General features: G+C 47.0%; 1 protein-coding gene across 1 annotated transcript in view; it reads left to right on the forward strand.

Moving 5' to 3' along the window:
* Window positions 1–146: 146 nt before the first annotated feature.
* The window catches only part of LOC102481818 (rho GTPase-activating protein 32), a 120,630-nt gene continuing 92,820 nt past the window's right edge, over window positions 147–27,956 (forward strand). Inside the window, 4 exon segments of the mRNA XM_006150642.2 lie at window positions 147–225; window positions 18,279–18,365; window positions 25,843–25,980; window positions 27,647–27,739. Coding sequence (XP_006150704.1) covers window positions 172–225; window positions 18,279–18,365; window positions 25,843–25,980; window positions 27,647–27,739 — 372 coding nt within the window. The 5' untranslated portion in view covers window positions 147–171.

A 27,956-nucleotide genomic window follows, 5' to 3' on the forward strand; every position in this document is an offset into this window, starting at 1 on the left:
TCCGGCGGGGTCTGCGGTCCATGTGCATGCGCTTCCTGAGTAGTTCCGCCTGCACGAGCTCCGGAATCCTGTCTCCCCTTAGACGTAGCGATTTTGACTCTCCCACTGTCTTGTTTCTCATTTCTCTCCATGTGCTTCAGGTTGCCCTTCACGAAGGGCCACTTCCCGAAGATGGCTGAGTGTGCACATTTCCACTACGAGAATGTTGAGTTCGGCAGCATACAGGTACATTTGAGATGTTTCCTACGTCCTGAACCGACGCCTGTGTCGGGGCAGGTGGCACTCGGAAGTAGTTTTCCCATCGCTGTCTCACTGGTTGAGGTGAAAACTTCTGTCCTCGTCCGTGGACTAAGACTTGATGCCAAGCAGACCTAACATGCTAACATGTGTCAATCGAGGACAGTCAGCCCTGCCCCCTCCTTTGTCAGGAATCCCGTCCATGTTATTTTCTAATTTATTTACTTTGCTGGTGATTTTGAAGGCTTTATGCAGCGGCTTTCTATTCTGATACAATGTAACCTCACCATCTGCCCGTGGCTTACCTCATTACTAAGAGCTGGCTTTTTGGTAGACCAAAGTGTTGCCACTCGATCCTTCTTTATTCGGAATATCTTGGACACGGTTGGCCTTGGCATCTGCCCCTTAATGATAGAATCTAACTGCTGGTCTCAAGCTACAGTAAATGTTTTGCTCTTACCATAAGCTATTGGCAGCTTTATGTGAAAAAATGATGAAAAAAACTTAAAATAGCCAACTTGTGCTTATTTGAAAAATTGTATTTCCTAAGAGGAACAAAAGTCATTCCTTATGTTCGCTTTGCAAAAATGGGCTAATAGAAAAGTCTTTATCTCTGCACGTAACAGAACCATCTGCCCCTCTGCCGGTCGCCCTAACTCCACCTTCTCGCCAACAGAACCCTCATGAGACATGACATCACTGTGCCCCGTGTGCTGCTTTCGTAATCTCATTTCACAAACAAGTTTGATATGTTTGAGGGAAAGGATTTATGAAAGCAAAAGACATTTTTATTTCAGATAATCGACAGTTTACAAAGCATTAGTATCATGACATCAAAGAATATTTTATTTCTTCAGCGTGTATGTCCTTGAGTCTGCATTTATTTTTGCTTTTCTGAAGAATGATTTGTTTAATTATATTTATTGCTATTATTTTTTAATTTGTTATAAGGCATGTGCACTCACCAGAGAGAGAGAGAGAGAGAGAGGGAAAGTGAGAAAGCAAGCTACCAGGTCTGGGACTTGAACTGCAGTTGGCCATGTGGGAGTCCAGCGCCTGCTGGCCTGAGTCTGCATTTGTAATGATACACTTGTTAGGGCAGGAAGAATTGGTTAAGAAACGCTAATGTGGGTCAGCATGGTGGTTAAGGCAGCTAAATCCCACATAGCCAAGTGCACAGTTCAAGGCCCAGACCCAGTGGCTTGAAGAATACATCGAGTGTGTGTGCGTATATGTCCAGAATCCCAACAGAAGGGAGAAGTGGAGGAGGGAATGTGGCATGGCCGTCGTCTGCAGGGTGCTTTCTCACTCTCTCTCTCTCTCTCTCCTTCTCCCTGGTTAGTGCATGTACCCTATGGCAAAAGTGAAAAAACAAAACCAGAAAACAACAACAACAACTAAACTTGTAATGAATACAGTTTTCATTTTGTAGCGGTTAAGTACTGTGACATCTATTCGAGTGACTTAGTTTGGCACAGCCTGCAATCCAGGTAAACGGTTTCCTAGTTAATTTACTTTGTCTTTTCTATACGATTGAGCTCTTCAGGAGATAGTAAACGTGGCACGGAGTTCTAGGGAGCATTATGAAGAGAGTCAGGAGTCGGGAGTGAGGAGTGTTACAGCGCTGACACTGCGTGGTAGGTTGGGAACGCGCTAATGAATCGGATTAAAATAAAAGCAGGACTGTTCATGGCAAGCACTGGGTAATGGGCTGACAAGGCACTGGCCTTCGCAAATGGAATTTGAGGTTTCCTTCTGGTTCTCAGAAGTTTGTGACCTTGGGCTAGTAACTTAGCCTCCTTGGGTTCCTTCTCCCTTATCTGTGAGTTCACACAAACTATCATAGCTTGAAACTTTCACTGTTTTATGTTTAAGGAGTTTATAAGGATGCATCGAGGCTGTGGGCAGGGAGAGGCAGCAGTTCCTCAGCTGGGTGTGGCTCTCCCCTCAGGTTTTTGTTAAATGCTCATTATGGGGGCTCAGTCCTCTCACCCGGAGGACCACGCCTGCTCCTTACGGGGCAGTGTGCTGGGGAGACGTTCTCCCCACGAGCAGAGACTTCACTGCGTTCATTCAGCCTGTAAACACTCCCACTGCTTCGGACAGGGAGGGAGGGCGACAGTGTGCCAGCTCGGTCTTGGACTGTCTACAGGTGAGGCTCACAGTGAGGCTTTTCAGGACCGTGTGACTGACCAGGAGACTTCTGGAGGATTGGGTAGGGGTGGTTCAGAGGCCCAGCCCAGCTGCGCCTTCGCTGTTTGTCCCAGAGTCTCTGTTCTGGGTCTGCGGGCTGGTGTCCTCCTCCCGCCGACTCCCGTCTGCAGCCTGTGCTGCCCTCAGTGTTTCTGGAGACTGGCCTCTTCATGCCACATCTTCTGGCTTCCTGGCCTTCGCCAGCTCCCGGGTTCACTGGGTCTGGTACCTCTGCGGGAAGCACCTGTGTCCGTGAGCTAAGCCGTGCGGTGGGAGGACTGTGAGGCCAACCCGGCCTCACTTCAGCGTTACCTTCTGGACTTGCACGGCTACTGCTCGGTTTAACACGTTATGGGCCGATTGATTGCCAGGTACGGAAAAGGCAAACCAGTGACATCGACCTGCTAACAACCCCGTGTTCTGTCTACTGCAGGCAGTTAGAGTACATTTTGTATGCCATAGTGACATCAACCTCCTAACAACCCTGCGCTCTGTCTACCGCAGGGTTAGAGTACGTTTTGTATGTCATGGTGACATTGACCTGCTAACAACCCTGCGTTCTGTCTACTGCAGGCAGTTAGAGTACGTTTTGTATGTCATAGTTCATACTCTCTCATTTTATAAATATCTTGCTTTAAGCAATAGACAAATCCCTCCACGTGTATTCCAAACATGTTCATGGAAAATGAACCCCATATACTTCACTAATTTCCCGTAGAGTTAGAAATGTGTTCTGAGAGCGTGTGCGAGGACTCAGTACCGTATTCTACGGAGACTCTTACTTCTCACTGTCAGAGGGCGTGTGTGCTTGCCTGGGGGGTGGGGGGAGCGGGAAAGGAAGAAAGGCAGAGATAAAGGCAGAGATAAAGGAGAGAGGCAGAGAAGGAGAGGGAGAGAGGGAGCAGCCCCAGCCACAAGCCTTTCTCCTCCATCTCCCTGTCCTGTCAGGACCCTGGGCACGCATGCATACCTGACTGGCACGTTCCTCATGCTGCTGGAGCCAGGTCTTGAACCGTGGTCAGCTGTGTGGGATTCAGCTCTCTACACACAGTGCTTAAGCTGTGAGCTGTAGGGCCGGCCTGGGGCAGATCTGCCGTACACCGGCAGGTTGGCCGTGTTGGTAGCTGGCCAGCTGGATTGGCTGGATTGTCCCTGTTGTGTGACATTCCATAGTCATCGGTGCTCCTTTTTACGATGGCTCTAGGAGTTTCTCACGGACTTGGAGAATTACAGTCCCTAACACTGCAGCTTCTCCTCAGCTCCTGAAAGCTTATGCTTGCGTTGGCCATCATAAACCGGTAGGACAGAAGAGGCCCATGTCACTTAAACATTTAAAATCCGGACAAAACAATCTTTCATTTCAGGGCTTTTAAATGAAAGTAGCTGGCCTTGAGTGGCTATGTTAGAAGTCTGGCATCCTCTTCGTTTAGACTGAGAGACACAGTTGCTGTGACGTCACTGAGATAGGAGTAATGGGGGCCCGTGGTCGTTACCCCGTCATGTGCCAAGGATGCTCGGTCTTTCTGTGCAGCCTGGCCATCTCCGGGTTCCTCACGTCCCCACGGGCTGTGGGAGCCTGACAGCATCTCCGACCGACCGCGCCTCCTGTGGCTCCCTGTCCTGGCAAATAGTGACTCCATTCCTTAGTCCCTGAGGCCAGCCGAGCCCTCACATGAGGCAGATTTCTTAGCTCTGACTTTAACCTAAATCCAAGATCTGACCATGCCTACCTGCTCCTCTGCTGTCACCTTAGCGGGGGGCCTGTGTCATTTGGGGAGGATTATTTAAAAGCCCGCTACGATGGCACAGCAGGAAGAATGCTCTTCGGGGAGAGTGCACAGTAAGTCAGATCATGCCACTTTCCCAAAACCCTCCCATCACTTCGCATCTTATTCAGAGCAAAAGCCAAGGGTTCACAAATCGTACCCGTACCTCTGCCCTTGTCTCCTCTCAGAGTGCTCCAGCCTCGCCGTGCTCCCTGCTCCTCCTGTAGCGGCCTCACCCCTCCTCCGGCCTCTGTGCGTCCTGCCCCTCTCCTCAGGAAGTTTTTCCGGGTGTCTGTGCTCCTTGCTGCCCTCACCTCTTCGAAAGCACTTGCTCCGATGCTGTGTTCGCAGAGGGCCTTCCCCGCAGGGCAGCAGCATTCTCCTCCCCACAGGTGCTTCCCGTCTGGGACGCTCAGCACGTTTGGGAGACCAGATATTTAGTGTTCTTGTCCGCCTTGCCCCCTCCTTAGCGTCCAGCACAGTGCCTGACACCTGGCCATCACCCAGTGATGGCCGAGTGAATGGGTGCTGAGTTTGTGTTCGAAGATGAGATAGAGTTGGCTTTAGAAATCTTACCTGTTTTTTATTTATCAATTAAATTTTGTTCTTGTAGGATAAGAATATACCTCCCTTATATTATGAATTTTATTAAATTATAGAACATCAGAAGGAGGATAAAAAGTGCTAATGCAGGTTAAAATCACTCCAGGCTACTAATTAGGCGTCTGTTTCGAAGTTTTCATGTTTTGTAAAATGTGTAGCAGAGTCTCTAAATACAGGTCTAGCAATAACTAGCTAGCTATGTGCTTTTAAAATCTGGGTGGGGTTGGACCTTACAGCTTCCTTTTTACTTGAAAGTGTTTCTTGGATATATTTTGTCATTTCAGTAAGTTGGAATTACCTCCTTTTCTTAGCTACACAATATTTCATTTTTAAATTATGCCGTGATTTGTTTAATCAGTTCCCTTGACAGCTCTTCCAGGTTTTAATGTCATGCCTATACCCATTAAATAAAATCCTATGAAAGGACTCACGGGGTCAAAGGTTGTGTATATTTAAAATGTTGACACTCATTGTTAGGATTTTTTATGTCAGTTTGCTCAGTGGTTAAGAATATCTTTCCTCTCATCCTTAGCAATGGCAAGTATTGTCAGTGTTTTATTTTTTGCTAGAACAGTTGAAACTGCCTCCTCGCAGTGACCTCTGTCGCCTTAGGAATTATTCGTGAAGCTGTATGTCGTTTTCTACTTCTAGATCCTCCGTGTTCCTCTTTCTGTGAATTCATTAGATCCTTCGCTCATTTTTCTTTCTTTCTAGTAATTGTTACTCTTTTAGGTTCTCTACGTAACTGTGTTCTGGCACATGACTAAACAAGTGGACAGGCTAGAGTCTCGCAGCAGATAGGCATGAAATAAACACCAACGCACCCATCTGCGGTGCGCCAGGGTCTGCCGTTTGGGGCCGGCAGGCGTAGATGGATGAGCCAGTGCGTGCTGGTCAACTGACTGCTGGAAAAATACAGCTTGATTGTTGTCTGACAAGGTCCTTATGAGCTGAATTCTCCAATCTCCAGTCTAGAGAGACGATACTTGAGGATAAAGGACGGAGCAGGGTCACAGATAGGAAATGCCAGAGCCAGGATTTGAAACAGGCGTCCGTCTCTCATGCACCCACAGAGCGTGCCCATGTTCTGGGAACACGCACTTGTACTGTCCAGGGACGCTGAGGCCTGCGTGTGGGTTGGCAGCACATGAACTTGAGATTGCACGCATGTATTCGGATCCTGCTTCAGTTCCTGATAGCAGCTCGGCAGCTGATCCCACCGTCCGGCTGGAAGCTCGGTCTGGTGCCTTCACTGCAGCCTGTGGTGATGCTGGGGAGGGCTGACGTGGGGTGGGGTGGGGTGGGGTGGGGTGGGGTGTGGTGACAGCCTGTGGCGTGTCCTCTCTCAGTGGACCACACACTCCTGACCTCTGGGAACACATTTACTTTGGTCTTACCCTTCTTGTGTCCACACTGAAAGGAAGTGTAGTTCTGGGGCGTGCCGGAATAACTAGGTGACAGCTAATGTTCTTCTAGCCAAGGAACCGTAGCTGGACTCTGAGCTCGGATTTAAAGAATTGCAGCTGTGACAGCGAACAGGGAAAGGTATCGCAGGGCACCCTCCCGTAGTCCACCTCCACACAGGGGTAGATTCTTCAAAACCAGCCTAAGAACATCTTCACCTTCCGGGACTCATCCCATTGTGCTGCATGTGTTTAAAAAGGGATTCTGTGTTTCTCTGAACATTTTTATACCTTTTGCATACATGTTAATTGTGATATCGACCTCTGTGCTAGCCTAAATTTGAATAATTTTTCTGTCCACTCCCTTTTTTGATAATTGTTCTGGACTAGTTTGTATGAATGGGATTTACCTGTTCTTTGAAGATTTGTAGAATTTTCCTTTGAGTACCTTTTTGGTCTAGTTCCCAGTTGTGGGCTTAATCTATAATTATCATTTCAACTTATACATTGATTACTGGCCTTAGTTTCTTTCATGTCTACTTAGGTCAATTTTTATTTATTTATTTACTTTTAGAGATTTCTTACCCTAGGGCATGTATGCTCACCAGAGAGACAGAGAGATAGAAAGCGAGAAGTCACCCCCTGGGGGATGGCCACCCTGAAGTCCCTTCTCCAGTCTCCTCTCAGAATCTTGAGAACATACACACACATGCCCAGGGTGAGTTTTAAGTTACCGGGTCCGGGACTTGAACTGCGGTCAACTACGTGGGAGTCCAGCAACCTAACCATTATGTCACCTGCTGGTCCCTACTTAGGTCAGTTTTATCATTTATATTTTCTTAGAAAGTGTCCATATAATGGTAGCTTTTCCGATGTGTGGGTTATAATTTGTATACAAGATAGGCCTAAAATTTGATCTTACCAAGGAGCCAGCTTGTGATTTTGTTTTTCAACGTCAGTTTTTGTATTCTTTATTTTCCATACCATTAATTCCTAAGCATATGTTTTATTTTATATACTTTTTCATGTTTCTTGAGCTGAAAGGTTTTATTTTCTTCTTTTTCCTAGAAAAGACTTGAGAATAACAAGCATGCAGTAACTACTAGAATTTTCCAGTCAAAAACGCTTTGTCAGGGCCAGCAGGTGGTATGCAGGTTAAGGCACTGCACTCCCACATAACCGACCGTGGTCTGAGTCCTGGACCTGGTAGCTTGCTTTCTCACTTTGCCTCTCTCTGCTCAAATTAAAAAAAAAAATAATGATTACAAAATTAAATAAATTAAATAACTAGTTTTGTCATAAACCAACATTGCCAGATATTACTAATGTGCTACCTACACTTCCTTAGAGAAGTGAAACACTGCAGTTACTGTTAGTGGTTTGTTTTTAGCTCGCAGGAGATGGGAGAGGGAGAGAGACACGTGCAGAGTGAGCAAGCACCTCCCGGGGCTGGTCATGCTGCATTCTCTTTTCTTCCTCTCTCTCAGGATTTTGGATAAGAACACACACATGCTTGGCGTGATTTTCAGGGTGCTGTGTCTGGGACTTGAACCCTGCTGTCAAGTCATATGGTATTCAGCTGCCTTAACCTCCATGCCACCTTCCCTCCAACCCCCGTGTGTTTCAGTCTGCTGGTTCCTGGACTTGAACTACACAGTCAGTCATGTAGGATCCAGCCAGCCTTAACTGCCATGGCCTAGCCACTGATTCTTAATAACCACATTTACATTTAGATATTTTTCCTTTGAATAGTTTTGGGCCTAGTCTGTGGATTTTGTTGTATAATGTTTTGTTTAAAGAAATTAAAACCTAAAAAAAAAAAAAAAAAAAGATAAAACAATTGTAGAAAGGGCTTCTCACTTCAACCAAGCCAAGGGTGGTTTTGAATCCTATGAATCCTTCGGGGCACATATGCGCATGCACCTGGCACGTTCTTCGTGCCCCCAGGGCCAGGACTCGAACTGCGATCCGTCTTATGGACTCCAGCCCCCATGTAGTGCTTAGCTTCTATGTTACAGGGCTGGCTCTAATCTTGTACTTGAAATTCCATTTTCCACAACTTGCTGAAGCCCTCGTGGACACGTTTCTCACTTATTTCCCTTACAGGTTATGATTTCAAATCTGTCAAACGTATTAAAATATTTTCATTCCACGTGTGACTCATCTTTTCATTTTGTGTATGGTGTCCCTTTTGTGAAAACTTCAGATCTTGGATTCTCTTGCATGTGTCCAGCGTGTATCAGGCTGATTTGGTCAGGAATTCAAACTGTAGTTGCCATGTGGGATTCAGCTGTTCGTGAGCAGCATATGAAACTGTTGCATGCTGAACTGACCCTGGATCATATTTATCTTTTAATTTTCTCTCCGCTCAGGGCTGGCAGGTGGCATGGTGGTTAAGGGTGCTGGACTCCCACATGGCTTATCATGGTTGAGTCCCGGACCTGGCAGCTTGCTTTCTCACTTTCCCTCTTTCTCCCTCTCTCTCTGTCCCTCTCTGGTCAGATTTAAATGGATGAATAAATATAATTAAGTTAAATAAAAAATTAAAAAAAAATTATTCTCCACTCTTTGCCTTAGGATTATAGAGTTTACGCCATTTATATTCGTAGTAATTACTCTTAAGGAAAGGTTTCTGCCATTTTCCCTGCTGCTCACTGCACGTCTTACAGTTTATGCCCCTCATCTCCTCTGCCGCCTCCCCTTGTAGTTAGTTAAAATTTTTCGTAATACATTTTGATTCCCGGCTGTGCACATTTTAATAGCTGTTTTCTTTGTAGTTACTAGAGCCATTGCATGTAACTTTCTAAAGTTACAGCAGTCTGTTCGACTTCACACCAGTGCACTGTCAACCCCAGCAGCTCTACTCCCCACACCATCCCCTCTTTATGTTGCAGGCTACGTTTTATGCATCACATACCCAGGAACGTAGATTTTATTCATGTCTATAAATCATATTTACATATAATCTTTATCTTTGTACAAGAGGTATGGTTATGATATGCCTAGTCCTTTTTTAAAAACTCTATTTGGGGTTTACTGCATTTCTGGAATCTGAAATTGATGTCATCCATGGATTTTGGAAAGTTCTGTATCTCCTACAGGCTCATTGACCCTTCTGAGACTCCTAGGAACCTTAAGAATTATGCAAAATCTGCTCTCCCTATATTCTGTAGAATGGAGCAACAAGCTTCAATGACAGCACATCTGTTCCCTGCAGGGTTTACTGAAATTTTTAAGCCCACTGCTCTGAAAAATAAAATCTATTTAAAAATATTACCATCCCTTGACAGTGCATCAGGTCCCCAGGAACTCTGATGGAGCTGGCTAAGGGGATTCCTGATGTTTTCATGCCTGCTAACACAGCGTCTATTGTGCAGCCCATGGGTCAAGAAGTACTGTCATTCCGACTTTGGAGTCTTAATCTTTAATAAATTCATTTATAAATTCATGTTATAGTGACACCATAGAGAGTGACACCGCTGATGGATCTGGGCAGAGTAAAGTGAAAACCTTCTGGAAAGGGATCACCACTCTAGGTACCATTAAGAACATTTGTATGATAATTCATGAGAGGAGGTAAAAAAAAAAAATCAACGGGAATTGGAAAGCAGTTGATTCAGACTCTCCTGGATGACTTTGGGGAGTTCAAAATGTTGGTGGATGAAATAACTGCAGGTGGAGAAATTGCAAGATTCCAAGAATTAGAAGTAGGCCCTGAAGATGTGGCTGCACTGCTGTAACATAGCCACAAGATTTAAAGAAAAAAAGAGAAAAAAAAATGGAACAGATGGAGAGTTGCTTCTTATGAATAAACAAAGAAAGTGGTTTCTTGGGACCAGCGGATGGTGTAATGGTTACATTGCTGGACCCCCACATGACCGTGGTTCCAGTCCCAGACTTGGAGGCTTGAAACTTAAGCCATGCATGTGTGCATGCATGCCCGAAATCCTGAAGGGAGGGGAGAAGGGATTGTGGCATGGCCATCCCCCCTAGTGGGTGATTTCTTGCTATCTGCCTCTCAGTCTCTCTGGCAAGTGCACACACTCTATAGTAAAACTCTCTCTAGCAACAACAACAAATGTGGTTTCTTGAGATGGAGTGCCCTCCTGGCGAAGGTGCTGGGAACATTATTGAAATGACAACAAGGATTCAGATTATTACATAAACGGTTAAAGCCACAGCAGAGTTTGAGAGTACTAGCTACAGTTTTGAGAGAAGTGATACGAAATGCTGCCAGACAGCGTCATATGCTATAAACAAATCTTTTGTGAAAGGAAGAGTGAGTGGATACAGCAAAGTTCGTTGTCTTATTTTAAGGAACTGCCGCAGACTCCCCAGCCTTCAGCAGCCACCACCCTGGTCAGTAGCCATCGGCCTCAAGGCAGGACCTTGCACCAGCAGACAGATTCAACTTCTCAAGGCTCGGGTGATTCTTAGCGTATTTTAGTGTAAAATATTTTTAAATTCAGTGTGTACATTTTTAGACATAAAGCTACTGCACACTTAAAAGAGTATAGTGTATTATAAACCCACCTTTTATATGTACCAGGGAACAAATTCATTTTGTGACTTGCTTTATTGCAATATTTGCTTCGTTGCAGTGTGTGGAACCGAACCTCTGAGGTGTGCCTGTTGTGTGTACACGGCACATTGTGCTTATCCAGTCTCCTGTTGTGTGTGTACACGGCACATTGTGCTTATCCATTCTCCTGTTGTGTGTGTACACGGCACATTGTGCTTATCCAGTCTCCTGTTGTGTGTACACGGCACATTGTGCTTATCCAGTCTCCTGTTGTGTGTACACGGCACATTGTGCTTATCCAGTCTCCTGTTGTGTGTACACGGCACATTGTGCTTATCCAGTCTCCTGTTGTGTGTACACGGCACATTGTGCTTATCCATTCTCCTGTTGTGTGTACACGGCACATTGTGCTTATCCATTCTCCTGTTGATGGACACTTGGGTGACCTCCATGTTGTAGCTATTGTGAAGAATGCTGCTATGAACATGGATTTACAAATAGCTCTTTAAGACCCTGCTTTCAATTTGTGGGAGTGTATACCCAGAAGTGGGATAGCTGGGTCACACGGCAATTCTGGTTTTTAAGTTTTAGGCCTGTCTTACTTTTTCCACAGCGGCTGTAGAATTTTACATCCTCACCAGCAAATGGTGGATTTTGTCAAATCCTTTTTCTGCGTCAGTTGAGATGATCACACGGTTCATCATGGTGTGAGTTTGGCATCTCGTTGAGTGTTTTGCATCGACTCATGCGGGAGACTGGCCTGTAGTTCCCTTTCCAAGCTGTGTCTTGGCCTAGCTCTGGTAGCAGGGCAGTGCTGGTCCCATTGAGTCGAGGAGCATTTTCTCTTCTCCAGCTTTTTGGAAAAGTTTGAAGTGATTTGTTACTCATTTTCCTTTAAGAATTTGGTAGAGTTCCTTGTGAAGCCATCAGGTTCAGGATTTTTCTTCGTTGCGTAATTCTTGATTACCAATTCAGTCTCTTCAGTAGATTTGAAGTTATTTGCATTTTCTTTTTCTTCGTGATTTAGTCTTCGTAGATTTTGTGTTACAAGGAATTCATTTATTTCAACTGGATTATGTAATTTATTGGCTACTGTTGTTCATAGTACTCGCTATAATTATTTTTATTTCTGTCAAATTTCCCATGGTGATTTTTCATTGTAATACTTTCAGTCTTCTATTTCTTAGTCCATGTATGTAAAAATTTGTCAGCTTTGTCGATCTTTTCAAAGTACCAACTGTTGATTTTACTGTTTTTTTTTTTTCCTTTTTTTTTTTGGAGAGGTTTTTTTCGCTATAGGGCGCGTGCGTTCGCCAGACAAACAGAGAGAGACATAGAGACAGAAAGTGAGAAATCACTCCCCCAGGGGGAATGGTCACACCACAATCCCTTCTCCTCCATTCTCCTCTTGGGATCTTAGGCACGCACGCACACGCGCCCGGCGTAAGTTTTAAGTCACCGGGTCCGGGACACGAACCATGGTCAACTACGTGGGAGTCCAGCAACATAGCCATTACACTAACTGCTGGTTCCCAGGTTTTACTGTTTTTTAAACTGTCTTTTTTTTTTAATCTCTGTTCTAGTCTTCGTAATTTATTTTCAGCTAGTTCTGGGTTTAATTTGTTCTTCTAGTTTCTTAAATTGTAGAGTTAGGTTTTCAATTTCCGATCATCTGTTTGCAGTGTAAATGTATATATTGTGAATTTTCTACTGTCACGGATTTTGCTATGCATCCTTTCTTTGGGTTTGTTGTTTTTATTTGCATTAATCTCTCTAAATATTTTTAAATTTCTCTTGTGGTACTTCTTTGTCCTTCCATTGGTTGTTTATGAGAGTGTGTTTAATTTCTACTGATTTGTGAATTTTACAGTTTTGATTCTTTTTTTTAATTTTAGGTTTTTGTCTTAAAAAAAAGGTATGTGCTGACCAGCAGTTAGTGTTATGGCTATGTCGCTGGACTTCCATGTAGTCTACCGCGGTTCGAGTCCCGGACCCAGTGGCTTAAACTCATGCCGGGCGCGTGTACGTGCGTGCCCAAGATCCCAAGAGGAGAATGGAGGAGAAGGGATTGTGGCGTGGCCATCCCCTCTGGGGGGTGATTTCTCGCTTTCTATCTCTCTGTCTCTCTCTGTCTGTCTGGCGAGCGCATGCGCCCTATAGCAAAAACCTCTCCAAAAAAAAAAAAAAAAAAAGGTTAGTGTGCTTGCCAGAGAGAGACAGAGAGTCTCGTGCCCCGTCCCCTCTCTTCCATTCTCCTCTTGGGATTTTGGGCATGCCACATGATACTCCAGCTGCTGGGTTTGGGACCTGAACTATGGTCAGCCATATGGGAATCCAGCACCGTAACTACCATGCCACCTGCTGGCCCCAGTTTTCATTCTTCCATTGACTTCTGACGTCATGTGTTGTGAACAGAGAAGTTTTTAAAATGTATCTTTTCATATCTTGCATGGAGGCTCAGTGTATAGTCTAACATATGGTCTGGCTTGGAAAACGTCCCACGTGCACTTAGCGTGTGTGCTGCAGTCGTGGGCTAGCATGGTGGGGCACGGGTGCTGGGCACAGTGGTTAGCGTGTCGGTCTTCTGCGTGCCCCGTCGCCTTTGGTCTCGTTGGTCTGCCCATCATCAAGAGTGGGGTACTGGGTCGTGAAGTTCTCCGTTAGAACTGCCGTTTCACCCCGTGTAGGCTGTCCGGTTTGGCTTCATGTTCTGGTGCTCCCCTATGAGGTATGCAAATGTTTGTCATTGTTTATATTCTTGTTATATTGAGCCTTTTATTGATATGCAATTTCCTCATCTGCCCCAACCAGTTTTTATTGAATGTGTTTGTCTGATCCTAATAGAACTCTTCCTGCCTTCTCTTGGTTACTGTTTGCTTGGAATTTCTTTTTCCACCCTTTCAATCTATTTGTCTTTGGGCCCCAAATAGACCTCCCTGAGACACCATATATTAGTAGTTGGATCGAATCGTACGGGTCTGTCCAGCTGGCCTCTCGCTTTTGGCTGGCAGGTTTCGCTCGTTCCCATCTGAAGCAATCACTGATGAGGAGGGGCCCCTTCCGCCCAGTGTTTCTACACGCCTCAAGATTTTGATTCCTCACATCTGCATTACTGTCTTTCTGTTCTCTTAACTGTTATATTGTGAAACGTGTAAATTCCACTCTCATTTCCTTTTGTGCGTTCTCTGTAGCTTGCTGTGTGGTTGCTATGGAGATGACAAAGTTACAGCAGTCTAGTTTGGATTTACAGCGACTGAACTGCAGTAACATGCAAAAACAGCTCTCGCAACAGCCCTGTGCGTTCCCGTTTAGATATACTGACGCCACTCAGTTACGCCCCCAAAACATAAACCAGTGACTTCAAAATGCATTAGTCTCTTAGATTTTGTAGAAAACAAAATGTGAAACTAACTTTTTTTCTCTCTCTTTTTTTTTTTTTTTTGGAGAGGTTTTTGCTATAGAGAGTGTGCGCTCGCCAGACAGACAGAGACAGAGACAGAAAGAGAGAAGTCACCCCCCTGGGGGGATGGCCACACGGTAATTCCTTCTCAGGATCTCGTGCCCGGCATGAGTTTAAGCCACCAAGTCTGGGACTTGAACCATAGTTGGCTACATGGGAGTCCAGCAACATAGCCATTATACCAACGACTGGTCCCATGAAACTGCAAATTTAAGTTACAGTAAAGTAGCTTTTAGATTAATGTAATTTTTTAGAATTCCAAGTCATTGTTCCAGTAATGCCAGCTTAGCTGATTGCCCGTGTGTTTGCCTTTACTGAGACCACGATTTCTTCCCGTGGCTGCCAGTTAGTGTGGAAAGTTTGTTTCACCCCATGGGACTTACGGTGTTACTCATGGGGCAGATCTAGAAGCAAGGAATTACTTTGGCTTTTTAATCTGGGAATATTTCCTCACCTTTGAAGAACCATTACAGGATTTTTGGGTTGCTCATTCTTCCTTTCAGCACTTTGAATAATGCCTGTAGGCCTCCAAGGTTCTGATGAAAGCCTGTCAGGGCAGTAAGGGTCCCTGGACAGTGGGAGTCCTCTCGAGGTGCTCTGTGCATGGTCTGTGGAGAGCCTGGTTAGCATTCTGGGCGCAGGCCCTCCGAGCTCGAGCTTCACAGATGTTGTATTTATGTCTTTCATCAAGTTTGGGAAGTTTTTGGCCGTTTTTTTCTCAACTAATCTCTTCCTCTTTCTCTCTCCTCTGTTGGTCCACCTAATGGTGTCTCGTGGGTCCATTGGGCTCTGTTCACTTTTGCTTGGCTGTTTTTCCTCTTTATTCCTTAGACCTGGTTTTCCACTGGCCTTTCTTATTATTTTTTTTTTTTGAGAGGTTTTTGCTATAGAGCGCGTGCGCTTGCCAGACAGACAGACAGAGAAGAGAGACAGAGAGATAGAAAGTGAGAAATCACCCCCCGGGGGGATGGCCATGCCGCAATCCCTTCTCCTCCATTCTCCTCTTGCGATCTTGGACCTGCACGCACACGCGCCTGGCGTGAGTTTTAAGCCACCGGGTCCGGGACGCGAACCGCGGTTGACTACATGGGAGTCCAGTGACATAGCCATTACGCCAACTGCTGGTCCCGCCATTGGCCTTTCTTCAGGCTCACTGATTCTTCTGCCTGTGAACCCCTGTAGCGAATTTGAAATTTCAGTTACTGTTCTCAGCTGACAAAATCTGGTTTTGGTTTCCTGTTAGGATTTTTATTTCTCCACTAATATTTCCATTTTGTTCATATAATTTTTTTTGACTTTGTTCATATCTTCCTTTAGTCTTTGGAGCACCTGTAAGGCTGGTTTATCTAGTGGATCTGCCATAGATCTTCTGTAAGGACCGTTTCTGTTGACTCATTTCTTTCTTTGAATGGGCCGCACTTTCTTATTTGTGTGGCCTGTTTTTGTTGTATTTTTGAAGAAGGAACATCTCAGTCTGAACATGCGGTAACTCTGGAAGCCCCATTGCCCCCTCTGCCCAGGGTGTGCTGTGTTCTGTTAGGATTTTCGTTGACTGTTGTGACGTGGCAGGCTGTCTGTGTGCGAGGGTCAGTCTGAGGTGTGCAGCTCAGGCCGTCTCAGGTCACGTGGGGTCTGGGACTCCTTTAGGCATGTGCAGTCATGATTCTCCTCGTACGTGCACTTATTTCCAAATGTCCTAGTCTTTTCTGCCTGCCTCCCTGAACAGGAAAGAGGAAAACGAAGGGGTGGAAATGGGAAGGACATTGACCCTTTAAGTCTCCTGAACTGACTTCAGCTAGAGGGGACGAGCAGCAGCCATTGCCTGGACACCCCCGGCTGCACGTCTGGTGGGAGCGATGGCCAGCAATCAGGGTGCAGGTGCCCAGTACTCAGAGGCAGGGCCCACGGCCCACCCTCACTCCCGCCAGGTTCCAGGTCGGTGTAGGTGTGTGTGGCCTGCTGCGGACTGCGGCCCGAGGGGCGCAGGTGGGGAGCTCCGTCGCCAGGATGAACTGCACTTTCTAGCCAAGCCTTCCCAAGGCCGGAGCTCCAAAGACCATGCTTGGCAGATTCTGCCAGCTGCCTCGTCTTGGTGGGGAGACAGATGCCTGACGCTCCCTGCGGCCTTTTGTCCAGAATCTTCTCCTCCAGCTGTTCTTGCATGTTGTCTACCTTTCCAGCTCAGTGTTCGAACCTGTGTCATCGTGACTTTCTGTCCTCTTACTGCTTTTTCGTCTGGTCTGTGGTCATGTCTGCTTTATTTTACCACTTTTCCTACTGACCTTGGGCCACATTTTCTTGCTTCTGTGTGTTTTGCAGTTTTTAAAATATGAAGTAGGTCTACAAAAGACAGCGGAGAGTGAGATAAAAACGTCTACCTCCAGGAGGGCCGCCCCGCGTCGGACGGGGGCTGAGGCAGTCGTGTACTTGACACAGCTCTGTCTCGGCGGCAGCCCAACTTTGGTGAACTCTCACCACCTTTCGTTATTGTGAGCAAAGTCCAGAGACCGCTCCCACGGGGAGGATGGGAGATTGGTGAGATGCTTCGCCGCTTGCCCGCCTCCGGGCGCCGCCCGCCCTGCCCCGCACCTGCTGCTGCTCCTCCAGTCCCAGCCAGGCTTCCCACGCCCGGACCTGGAGGGCAGCCGCAGAGCACGCGGGAGCCCAGGGTCTCTGTGGGGCCTGCTGTCTCTGACCTTCAGTCGTGAGTGCCCGAGAATCGCGGAGGGACAGTGCTCGCTCTCCTGTCCTCTGCGCAGCCCTTGTCCTTGCAGGCCCCCCGGCTTCCCGGGTGCCCACAGTTCTCCAGCCCTCCTTGCCCTTGGTGTGCCCACCCTCTGCCCTGGCCAGCACCTGTGGGACCAGCCTGTGGGTGGATGCCAGCTCCACTGCAAAGTGTTCCTTGTCCTTGGGGCTGGCCTCTGAGGTCTCCCTGCAGTCCTGCAAGGCTTGGCTGCCCCCACCCCCTGCGGTGACCGTGGTGAGTCTGTCTGCTCGCGTCTCTGGCGGGCACCTGAGCATGCGTGGGGCCCCTTACGCCTCAGGAGTCTCGTCCTATGGAACAACGCGCTTCACCTAGATTCCCTCTCACCCTTAATTCCTTGGATTTTTAAATTTTAAGCTGTGGTTTTGTAGTTAATCTGGCTTGTTTTGATTAGCGTGAGAATAACTTTCTTGTGACTTTCTGTTTTGTACCTGAAAGTTAAAAGGAATGCTTCCAGTACTGCTACTTTCCTGTGCAGAGGATGCGTCGTCAACCTTGGCTTCTTGGGTCTTCCCTGGGGCTGTGCGAGACACCCGTGAAGTTCGCGGAGTGCCAGGCACCTTGGTGACCCTAACTGAGTCTCACCTCATTTAACATGTGCAGACATGAGAGCGGGCATTGTGTCACCCGCATTTTCCGGGCAGGAGACTCAGCAGCGAGCTCAGTATTAGAGAGCTGGTTTGACACTTCAGGACGCTGGGTTCTTTCTGTCTGGAACAGAGTTTGCAAAAGCCCGTCCCAGATGGCGCGGTGTGGAATGTATGAGCGAGGGGCGGGGGTGAGGAGTACCAGCCCACACTCACCTACATGCCGTGACCGCTGTCAGTTCTGTAAGAAACTTCCCTGGGGAGAACGCCCCTCACCTAGAGGTGAGTGGGGTCCCTTCTCTGCTGTGGCCAGCACGCCCAGTGTCCACCTTTTCTCAGAGACCTCTCGAAACCTCTCAGCTCCTACACCTTGGCTGCCGGCATAGATAGCAGGGGCAGCGGGCGCGTGTGCAGACCTCCCCGCGGGCGTAGCGAGGCGGAGCTCCTTGAAGCCGTCATCGCTCCAGGCCCGAGGAGGCAGTCCGTGCATTGAGGAAGTGCCAGCCTGCTCCTGATGGAACGCGTGTTACTAGCTCCGGTCGCAGTGTGCCAGTTTAGAGAGATGCCGCAGACACACTTCCTAGAAATGTACTACTTTTTGAATTTTTGAATTGTCTACTTACCTGCCTTGAGCATTGAAGTCTAATGTGGGTTATGTCTTACGTTAAGTTGATCTTACTGAATGCTTAGTTTATCCTTGTCCATTAACCCTGACTTTCTCTCCCTCTCTTCCACGAGAATAGCTCTCACTTTCAGAAGAACAAAGTGAAATAACGAAAAACGGCTGTGAGTCTAAAGAACTGGTCTACCTCGTGCAGGTCGCCTGTCAGGTAATTGTGGCCGTGCGGTCAGAGGGTGATTGCGAGTGGTTGTTACGTTCCTGGAGTAACTCTCACATTGCCTAAGTAGTGTAACCCACAGAGATGCTTGTACAACATGGAGGCGGGCCTGGGCCTGGGCCTGGGATGACCGCTACGGGAAACACATGGTATTTTAAAGAGGAGGAGCGTGTTCGGACGGCGCTGCATGGACCGCGTAGTTTCGCCTTGCAGCTCGCACGTCTGCTCTTCTCCTTTCTAGGAAGTTTCTAAGGCTTCCGACACTTGCGAGTAAGAAACAGTAACTATGGCAACACAGGCTGCTGTGTTCTTTCTCCCAGGAGTCCTGGCATTTGTAAGAGCACTTGGTTGAAGCAATCATTTTAGTAGAATATGCTTTATAGAGATTTAATTTGCAACCTTAAGTGAAAACGCCTCTGGTAAGAATAAGAGGAAGATGTCGTGTATCGGTCATTAGATGAAATGATCGGCTGTTGATCACGTGTTACGGTGAAAGCCTAGACAAGCCCTCTGCCCGGGCCCACTTTCCTCACCTCTGTGGCACAGGATGCGTGCCTGTTCGGGGAACTGTGTGAGGTCCTTCCTGGGACCAGCTCCTCGTCACACTCGGCGCGACCTTCGAGCACTGGTCATTGCCGGCGTAGTACGCGCCGAGTCCTGGTCTCCTCTCTGTCTACACCCACTGCCTCTCCTGCCATAGCGAGTCAGTCACTGTACAGCAGGTGTTTGGGACAAAAGCCTCCTTCTGTACAGAGCTTTTCGTTTGGTGTTTTGTTTTGTTTTTCATCTTTTTAGGACAGAGTAAGATAGGAGCACTCTCATTTTCCTTCAAACAATATTAATTAAATTATCTGGACAAGTTCAGTGCTTCTCTGGGAAGTACTCAGGTTCTTAATTCTGATGACCGCACGGAAACCCTTTCAGGGCCAGGTGCCTTTATTTTTAGGTGCCATAATATGGGACTAAACCAAGTTTACTTGTGTGTACCCAAGATGGCGGAGTCGCACGCTGTGTCTCTGTATCACTCATGTCCTCGCCTGTCTTTCGGGAAGGGGGGGCTGTATTTCATAGAGTGCTCCGCCTGTGAAAGCGTCCAGTTCTTCTATGACCACACTGCTGCTAATGGGTGAACGGGAGTAATGCCTTCTTTACCTGGAGTACGGCAGGAGAGACTGAGTCTGTTTACTGCTGTTAGCTGTGGGCACTTGTGCTTGCTGGGCAGAGACAGGCGGGGAGTGAGGAAGCACCCAGCGGGAGGATGGCCTCACCCCAGTCTCCTTCATTTCTCCTCTTAGGATTTTCGGCATGCAGGTACACATGCCTGGCGTGTTTTTCAAGCTGCCGGGTCTGAGATTTGAACTGTGCAGTACAGCAGGTGTTTGGGACAAAAGCCTCCTTCTGTACAGAGCTTTTCGTTTGGTGTTTTGTTTTGTTTTTCATCTTTTTAGGACAGAGTAAGATAGGAGCACTCTCATTTTCCTTCAAACAATATTAATTAAATTATCTGGACAAGTTCAGTGCTTCTCTGGGAAGTACTCAGGTTCTTAATTCTGATGACCGCACGGAAACCCTTTCAGGGCCAGGTGCCTTTATTTTTAGGTGCCATAATATGGGACTAAACCAAGTTTACTTGTGTGTACCCAAGATGGCGGAGTCGCACGCTGTGTCTCTGTATCACTCATGTCCTCGCCTGTCTTTCGGGAAGGGGGGGCTGTATTTCATAGAGTGCTCCGCCTGTGAAAGCGTCCAGTTCTTCTATGACCACACTGCTGCTAATGGGTGAACGGGAGTAATGCCTTCTTTACCTGGAGTACGGCAGGAGAGACTGAGTCTGTTTACTGCTGTTAGCTGTGGGCACTTGTGCTTGCTGGGCAGAGACAGGCGGGGAGTGAGGAAGCACCCAGCGGGAGGATGGCCTCACCCCAGTCTCCTTCATTTCTCCTCTTAGGATTTTCGGCATGCAGGTACACATGCCTGGCGTGTTTTTCAAGCTGCCGGGTCTGAGATTTGAACTGTGCAGCCAGCCATGTGGGATGCAGCTGCCTTAACCGCCACACCACTGCCTGGCTTGGGAATGTGTTTATTCATTCCTCTCCAGCCTGACGCATCTTACCCTGTCTTCTCACCATTAATTTTCATGCGCTCTGAGAATGCAAATGTGTTTGACTCATGAGCAAAACATGATGTCAACAATACCTGTGCTGTTCCTCAGGTGACCTTCAGAAGGCAAGCACTGGGTTTTGGTGCTGTCCACTGGGGTGTCTGCGCCTTACCTGGCTGTGCGCCCGTGTTATCATGACCTCGATAGTGAAGCCGTTCCTGGTTGGAACTGTCTTGTCAAGCTGCTTTAAATGTTCAGGTGACTTGGTCTGCTAGTTATCACAGCAGAGTAGTAACTGAGGTAGTGAGTTAACATAGAGTACTAGCTGCCTTATAGTAATGCCGTCCCACCTCTCCTCTCCTCCTGGAAGTGGCCTTCGACGCATTCCCGTGGCCGGCCTCTGTATCCATCCCGTGGTGTCAGCCACAAACCATATGGAACCACAGTCGTCATTTTTTCTAGCTAAGAGAGACGCATTGTCAAGTCCTCTAATTTTGCAAATAAGGAGATAGAGCCCCACTTACTGGAGTGGCTGTTTTAGCTGTATGCGTCTTAGCAGCAGGAGCTCCTGAGCACTTCAGTCTCCTGACAGCCAGCCAGCTCTCCCTGTCTCCCTGGAACTTTAGTCCAGAACAGATTTGCAAGGTTGCTTCGTCTTTGGCTAAGACAGGAACACCATCACATACTGTGCAGTCCATCTCCACTGAGAAATGCATTCCTTGGTGGGGAATGTCCCTCCCCCGTTCCTGTAGAAGACACGCTATCCAGGAGCGGGGTGCATGATAGTTCCGTGCAGAAACATCTCTGGCGGTGCCAGGGTTGCAAACACCTCGTAACTCGGCACACGTAGGTGCAGTCCCACAGGGGAGTGGACTGCTGCCCGGGGTGTGGAGCGATTTGCCCAAGGTTCTGGGTTTAGGCTGACATCAAGTCAGGTCTTCTCTCTCTTTTCACCTCCCTTCATACATGCAGAGGGGTCGTAATTAACTCATTATTTCTCAGGTGCTTTCTCGTGATAAGGAGACTTCCAGGGAGAGGCCAGGTTCTCAGGAAGTGCAGCAGAGAGCAATGTCAGCGGCTGTCTCTCTCTCTCCTGAGACCAAGTCTTATCTCGTTTGGTGTGATGTCGCACCTTGTCGTCCATACCCCGGGAGCTGCCAGCATGATCTCTTATAGACCATAAAGTGAGTCTTGTTCTCATGGTTAAAACCCTTGAACAGAGCCAGCTGGTGGCGTGGTGGTTGGGGTGGCTAGATCCCACCTGGCCAACTGCCTGGTTCAAGTCCTGGACCTGGCAGCTTGAAAATCATGCTACTCATAGGGTTGGCAGGTGGCATGGTGGTTAAAGTCTCCCACATGGCAGAACATGTTCGAGTCCTGGACCTGGCGGCTTCTTTTCTCACTTTTTCTTTCTCTCTCTCTCACTCTGTCCCTTTCTGGTCAAATAAAATAACTAAGTAAATTTTTTAAGCATTAAATAAAATAATTCTTTTTTAAAAAAATAAAAAAGGGAAAAATAAAATTATGCCAGGCACATGTGCATGTGCGCCCCAGATCCTGGGACGAGAGTGAAGAAGGCATTGTGGCATGGCCATCCCCGCCCCGGGAGTGCTTTTAGCCTTTCCTTCTCTGTTTCCCTCTGGAGAGCTCATGGGCTAAATAAATAAATAAATAAATAAACTCTGGGGTAGATTCCCACCACACCGAGAGCTAAACCCAAACTCCCCAAGGGCTCTGAGGGCCCCAGGCCCGGCCGCCCTCTGGCTGTGTCCTGTCAGTCTCCTCCTCACTCTTACTCCCTGGTCGCACCTTTGGGCTCCTCCAAAAGGACACAGGGTCCTCCCTGTGACAGGCCTTGAGCTTGGCTTGGCTTCTTATGGTGCCCAGTGCTCCGGCCATGTCTGGTGTCACCCAGATTTTAGGACTCAGTGGGGGAGCACCCTTCCCAGAGGCTGTCCCAGCACCCTGTCTGAAGTCGGTCTGCCTTGTTTCTTCCTGGCACAAAACTCCCATTTTATCTATGTGTGTGTTTACTTTAAATATACTTTCTTGTCCTCACTAGAAAAGAAACCCCAAGATGTGGGGGATCTGGTCCACTGTCTCTGCACCTCATGTGTTCTCTGGTGCTCGCTGGCCTGTCGGGGTTCAGGGAACACCCGGTGGATGCACAGGTGACAGAGGGGCCCGTTCTCATCATGGAGTTCGCTGTTCATTCCTCGATGTTTATTTTATAGCATTCTTATTCCTCAGCCTTGTCATAATTGCTCATTATTGTCATCCTTGGATAGCAGTAATTGTTTGCTAATAATAATTGTTAAAATTGGGGCCAGCAGGTGGCGTGGTGGGTAAGGTGCTGGATTCCCACATGGCTGATGACTGTAGTTCAAGTCCCAGACCTAGCAGCTTAAAAATCACGCTGGGCACATGTGCACGCTCCGAGTCCCAAGAGGAGAATGAAGAAGGGATCTGTGTGGGCACCCCCCTAGGGGAGGGGACTTACCATTTTCCTTTTCTCTTTCTGTCTCTGTCTCTCTCCAGAAAGTGCACACCTGTGGCAAATACTTTTAAAAAATTATGAAGATTAAGAATTAGCAGCAGATTACAAGTTAAGCAGATATGTAATGAAGAGATTCTGTTGTGTTCCTTTACAAACTTATTAAACTTCTAAAATAGCCTGCCTATTTGGTCTCTTTGGAAATTGGATTATTGAGACTATATTTTCACGTAGAGTGAAACTTGCTTTATACCTGCTGACAGTATCAGGTCTCTAATGTCATAAATAAGATCTGCATGGAAGAGCACGCTTTGTGCTGACATCAGAATAGCTTTAAGACATCTGAAGAGGGCCCCACGGTGGTGCAGTGGGAGAAGGCAGCTCCCCAAGACAGGGCCACATGTCAAGGTCACCTGCTCACCTTGGACACCTCCCTGGCATGCCAGGCATGGGGACACTCATGCCCCTGGCTTGCTGAGGCGGGGCTGGATGGCACTGAGATCCTGTTGGACGTACACCTTTTTTCTCTCTGTCTCTCTCATTCATGGGATAAACACGTAAACTTTTTTAAATAAGGAGGAAATATATTAGGTCATCGGGAGGGTCATAATGTGTTTTTCTCTTATTCTTTGCAAAAATGCATCAGCTTCCCTGACAGCCCAATATAAAGAAATCAGTTCATGCATGAATGAAGAAATACGTTGTAATCATGTTCTAGGAGCTCTGAAGGCAACTGTGAGGTTGGCTGTTGATATTTGAGTAAGACTGTTCAGATGGAAGAGAGGATGACTACTATTTGAAAAAGTTAACACACTTACTTTTAAGGTTCACAGAAAAATTGAACAGAAAGTAGAGCTCTCTCCTGTAGTCCCAGCTCCATGTGTGTACACAGCCGCTCCCCGCATCAGCATGTCTGCACCGAGCGGTCCATTTGTTGCCAGTGACCAGTCTACACTAACACACCGTTGTCACCCAACACTCATGGGGTGCCGTCGGAGTCAGCCTTGGCGTTGCACATTCTGCAGGCTAGGACTGATCTATACCGGCATATATCCACCGTTGTAGTATCACACAGTGGTTTCACTTCCCCAGAAACCCTCTGTGCTCCCCATGCTCCTCCCTCCCTCCCTGCTGACTCCTGGCAACCCCTGATCTTTTCACTGTCTCCGTAGATCTGTCTTTCCCAGAATGCCGTCTAGTTGGGATCATCTGGTACGTAGCCTTTTCAGACTAGTTTCCTTCACTTAGGAATACACATTTAATGTTCTTGCATGTCTTTTTGTGGCTTGATGACTCCTTTCTTTTTCACACTGATTACTATTCTGTTGTCTGTTTATCCATGACGAATGAAGCTATTATGAACTCCCATGAGCAGATGTTATTTTTCATGTGGATATAAGTTTTCAAGTCTGGGGAAATGCCAAGGAGTACAATTGCTGGATCACATGTTAATAGCACGTGGAGGTGGCAAGTAGCTGCCCGATTGGCTTCCAAGGTGCTGTACCATTTTGCATGGCACTGGTGGTGGGTGAGGTTCCTTGACAGCACTTGGTGTTGTCAGTGTTGTAGATTTTGGTCGTTGTATTAAATGTGTAGTGCTGTCTCCTTGTCGTTTTAGTTTGTGATTGCCTGATGGCATATAGCATTGAGCATCTTTTCATATGCTTACTTGCCATCTGTGTATCTTTGACGAGGTGCCTGGTAAAGTCTTTTGCCCGTTTTCCGAGTTGTTTTGTTAATGTTGAGTTTTAAGAGTTCTCTGTATATTTTGGATAACAGGGCTTTATCACATGCGACATTTGTGAGTACTTCTTCCCAATCTGTTGTTTACCCTCTTATTGTCATGACTTGGTCTTTTATAGAGCAGAGGTTTAACATTTTAATGAGGTCCAACTTACCAATTTTTTCCCCCTTGGGTCAGGTCTCACCTTTGGTGGTGTATCTTCAGTCATTGCTATGACCACGGTCACCTAGATTTTTCCTTTCTTGTCTTCTGCAAGTTTTGCAATTTTACATTTTACATTAGGTCTCTGACCCATTTTGAGTTACTTCTTGAGAAGGATGTAAGGCCTGTGTTTAGGTTCAGTTCCTTGTGGGCGCGTGTCCATTTGTCCTGCCGCCGTTTTTATACGTGGTCTTTCCTTCACTTTGCTTCTTCGTCAAAGATCAGTTGACTGTAATTATGTGAGTTTATTTCTACACTCTCTGTTCTGTTCCATTGATTATTTGTCTCTTCTATCCCCAGTACTACTGTTTACATTACTGCTTTATAGGAGGTCTCAGTTGAGTAGTGTCAGCCCTCTGACTCGGTTTCCCATCTTCAGGGTAGTGTTGGCTGTCCTGGGCCTTTTCCTTCCCCACTCACCGTTTGGAACTAGTTTGTGGATATCAGCCAGATAACTTGCTGGGATATTTTTGAGGTCTGCTGAATCTTTAGAACAAAATGGAAATGCCTCTCATCTTGACAATACTGTCTTTCTATCCATAACAAGATACATCTCTTCATTTACTTAATTTTGTTTTTGTTTAATTTTAGGTAATGTTCTCCTACCTAGAATGTCTTTATGGTTCTTTCTAGAGGTCTAAGGTCACTTACTCTCTTGGCATCTAATAGTGGCTGTCCTCAAAGAGAGGCTGTGACTTTGGCCAGGACAGCAGTGGGAAGAAGGTCAATGGAGAGTTTGTCCTTGTTTCCATTACTGATGTTTGATGTAATATAACTCACTAGAGTGTCTTAGAGTTTAACTGTTTACTCCCAGGTTGATGTAAAGTTCTCATTAGAAAATAGAACACCTCCTTATAAAGTATAGCTTGGCTTGTAAGTACCTCCCAATAGCGATACATTATAGGAATGTTTTTCTTCTTACCCACAGGGCAAAAGTTGGATTGTTAAAAGAAGTTACGAAGATTTTCGGGTCCTTGATAAACATCTTCATTTATGTATTTATGATCGCCGATTCTCCCAGCTCTCAGAGCTTCCCCGTTCTGACACTCTGAAGGACAGTCCAGAGGTAAGCGTTTCGTTTTCTGCAGTAGTAGTAAAAGTCCATGGAAAGTGTGTATTATTGAAAAAAGAAATGCATGCATTTTAATTTTGATTCTTTCATAAGAACACTTAGCTTAAAATACAAACACTTGGAACCGGCAGATGGTGTCATGGTTACATCACTGGACTCCCACATGACTGACTATGGTTCGAGTCCCAGACCTGGAAGAATGAAACTCAATCTGCCATGAATACATGCCTGCCCCAAATCCTAAGAGATGAATGGAGGAGAAGGGGTTGCATCTCTTCTGGCCACCCCCCGCCCAAGGGGTGATTTCTGGCTTTCTATGTCTCTGTCTCTTTGGCAAATGAATGCGCACTGTAGCAAAAAAAATCTCTCTAAAAAAAACCATTTTGTATAGCTACAAAAACATTTTGTTTCTTCATAGCCTTATTCTATAAGGTTTTTTTTATTTTTAAAATAATTTAAAAATTTTAGTTAATTTTTTTTTTTTTTTTTACTTTTTAAACTTTTGTGTTAAAAACCAAGACACAAACGCACACATTAGCCTAGGCCCACAGGGTCAGGATCATCAGTGTTGCTGTTGCTGTCTTATACTTCCACATCTGCTCCCGCTGGAAAGGCCAAGGTAAATAAAACAACGCGGGATTAAATAAGAGCAAGAGAACAATGCAGGCAGAGGACAGGGCTGCCCAATCAGGCAGTCGCTGACACTGCAGCAGGGTCCTCGGAGTGTCTCGAAACCTCCTGACCTTTGCACCGTAGGAAACCCTAAAGCTTCTACTTCCATTTCCCATCTCTGCCTTTCCATTCCATTGTTTTCTCTCAAGATCGTCTCAGAACATGGCCAAATACTAACCCATCCCCGGTTATTATCTTCTTTGAAAAGAGAGCATCCAGACTGCAGTGAGTGTGCATCTAATTCCTGGATTAACTCATGACTTGTCTGGCTCACGTCAGCTCACAGCCCTGCCCCCAGCCGTGGCATGGGGTGGGGTCCTGTGTGGCCGTGGCTGCTTCTGCCACAGCCATGAGCTTGGCAGATTACAGCTGGCCTTAGCGAAGAGGGCTTCAGGGCAGCAGGGAAAGCTAGCCAGAAAAGCCGAACGTGGGTCTGCTGTACTCATCTTTCTGCACTGTCAATATGGAAATAGAGAACGCAGTAGAGCCAGAAACTGGACCGAGCGTGACCCCACAAGGGCAGGGCTACAGGTTAAAGCTCTACTTGAACTGGGCCGAATTGCTGTCAGTGCTTGTGGTTCGGCGTCAGCCTCCGTGAAAGATTCGTGACTATTTCATTATTTTTTTAAGAGGATTTTTTCGCCTTAGTGGGCATGCACTCACTAGAGAGACAGACAGACGTAGTGTGAGGCAAAGTGAGAAATCCTCCTCCCGGGGGGATGGCCACACAACAATCCCTTCTCCTCCATTCTCCTCCAGGGATCTTGGGTTCCCATGCACACCTGCCCGGTGTGATTTTGAAACCACTGGGTCCTGGACTCGAATTGTGGTTGGCCATGTGGGAGTCCAGCAACATAGCCGCTACGCCATCTGCTGGTGCCTGGACTCGTAACTATTACGTGCCGGCCCCAGTACAGCCGGCACAGTGGAGAGTCCCCTGCGGCGGCAGCCTGTGCTGAGTCACTCTGAGCCTTCTCTTCCCTTGCAGTCGGTCACACAGATGCTCACGGCTTACCTGGCACGCCTGTCAGCCATTGCTGGCAACAAGATCAACTGCGGGCCCGCGCTCACCTGGATGGAGGTACCCCAATTCAGCTCTTAGGAAGGTCGTTTTACAGCCGCCTCCTTAGGACACGTGCTAGTGACAACCGTGGGAGCTGTCGAGTTCCAGCAGCCAGAACATGAGTATATTTTCATCTTCGGGGATGATAGAGATCTGATCTAGAAAGCATTTTTATTTCAAATCTTTCATTGGTAATCCAGGGACGGACTTTACTCTGTTTATGACGCCGATGACA

This window comes from Tupaia chinensis, unplaced genomic scaffold, assembly GCF_000334495.1.
Source record: "Tupaia chinensis unplaced genomic scaffold, TupChi_1.0 Scaffold000292_1, whole genome shotgun sequence".
Taxonomy (NCBI): Eukaryota; Metazoa; Chordata; class Mammalia; order Scandentia; family Tupaiidae; genus Tupaia; species Tupaia belangeri.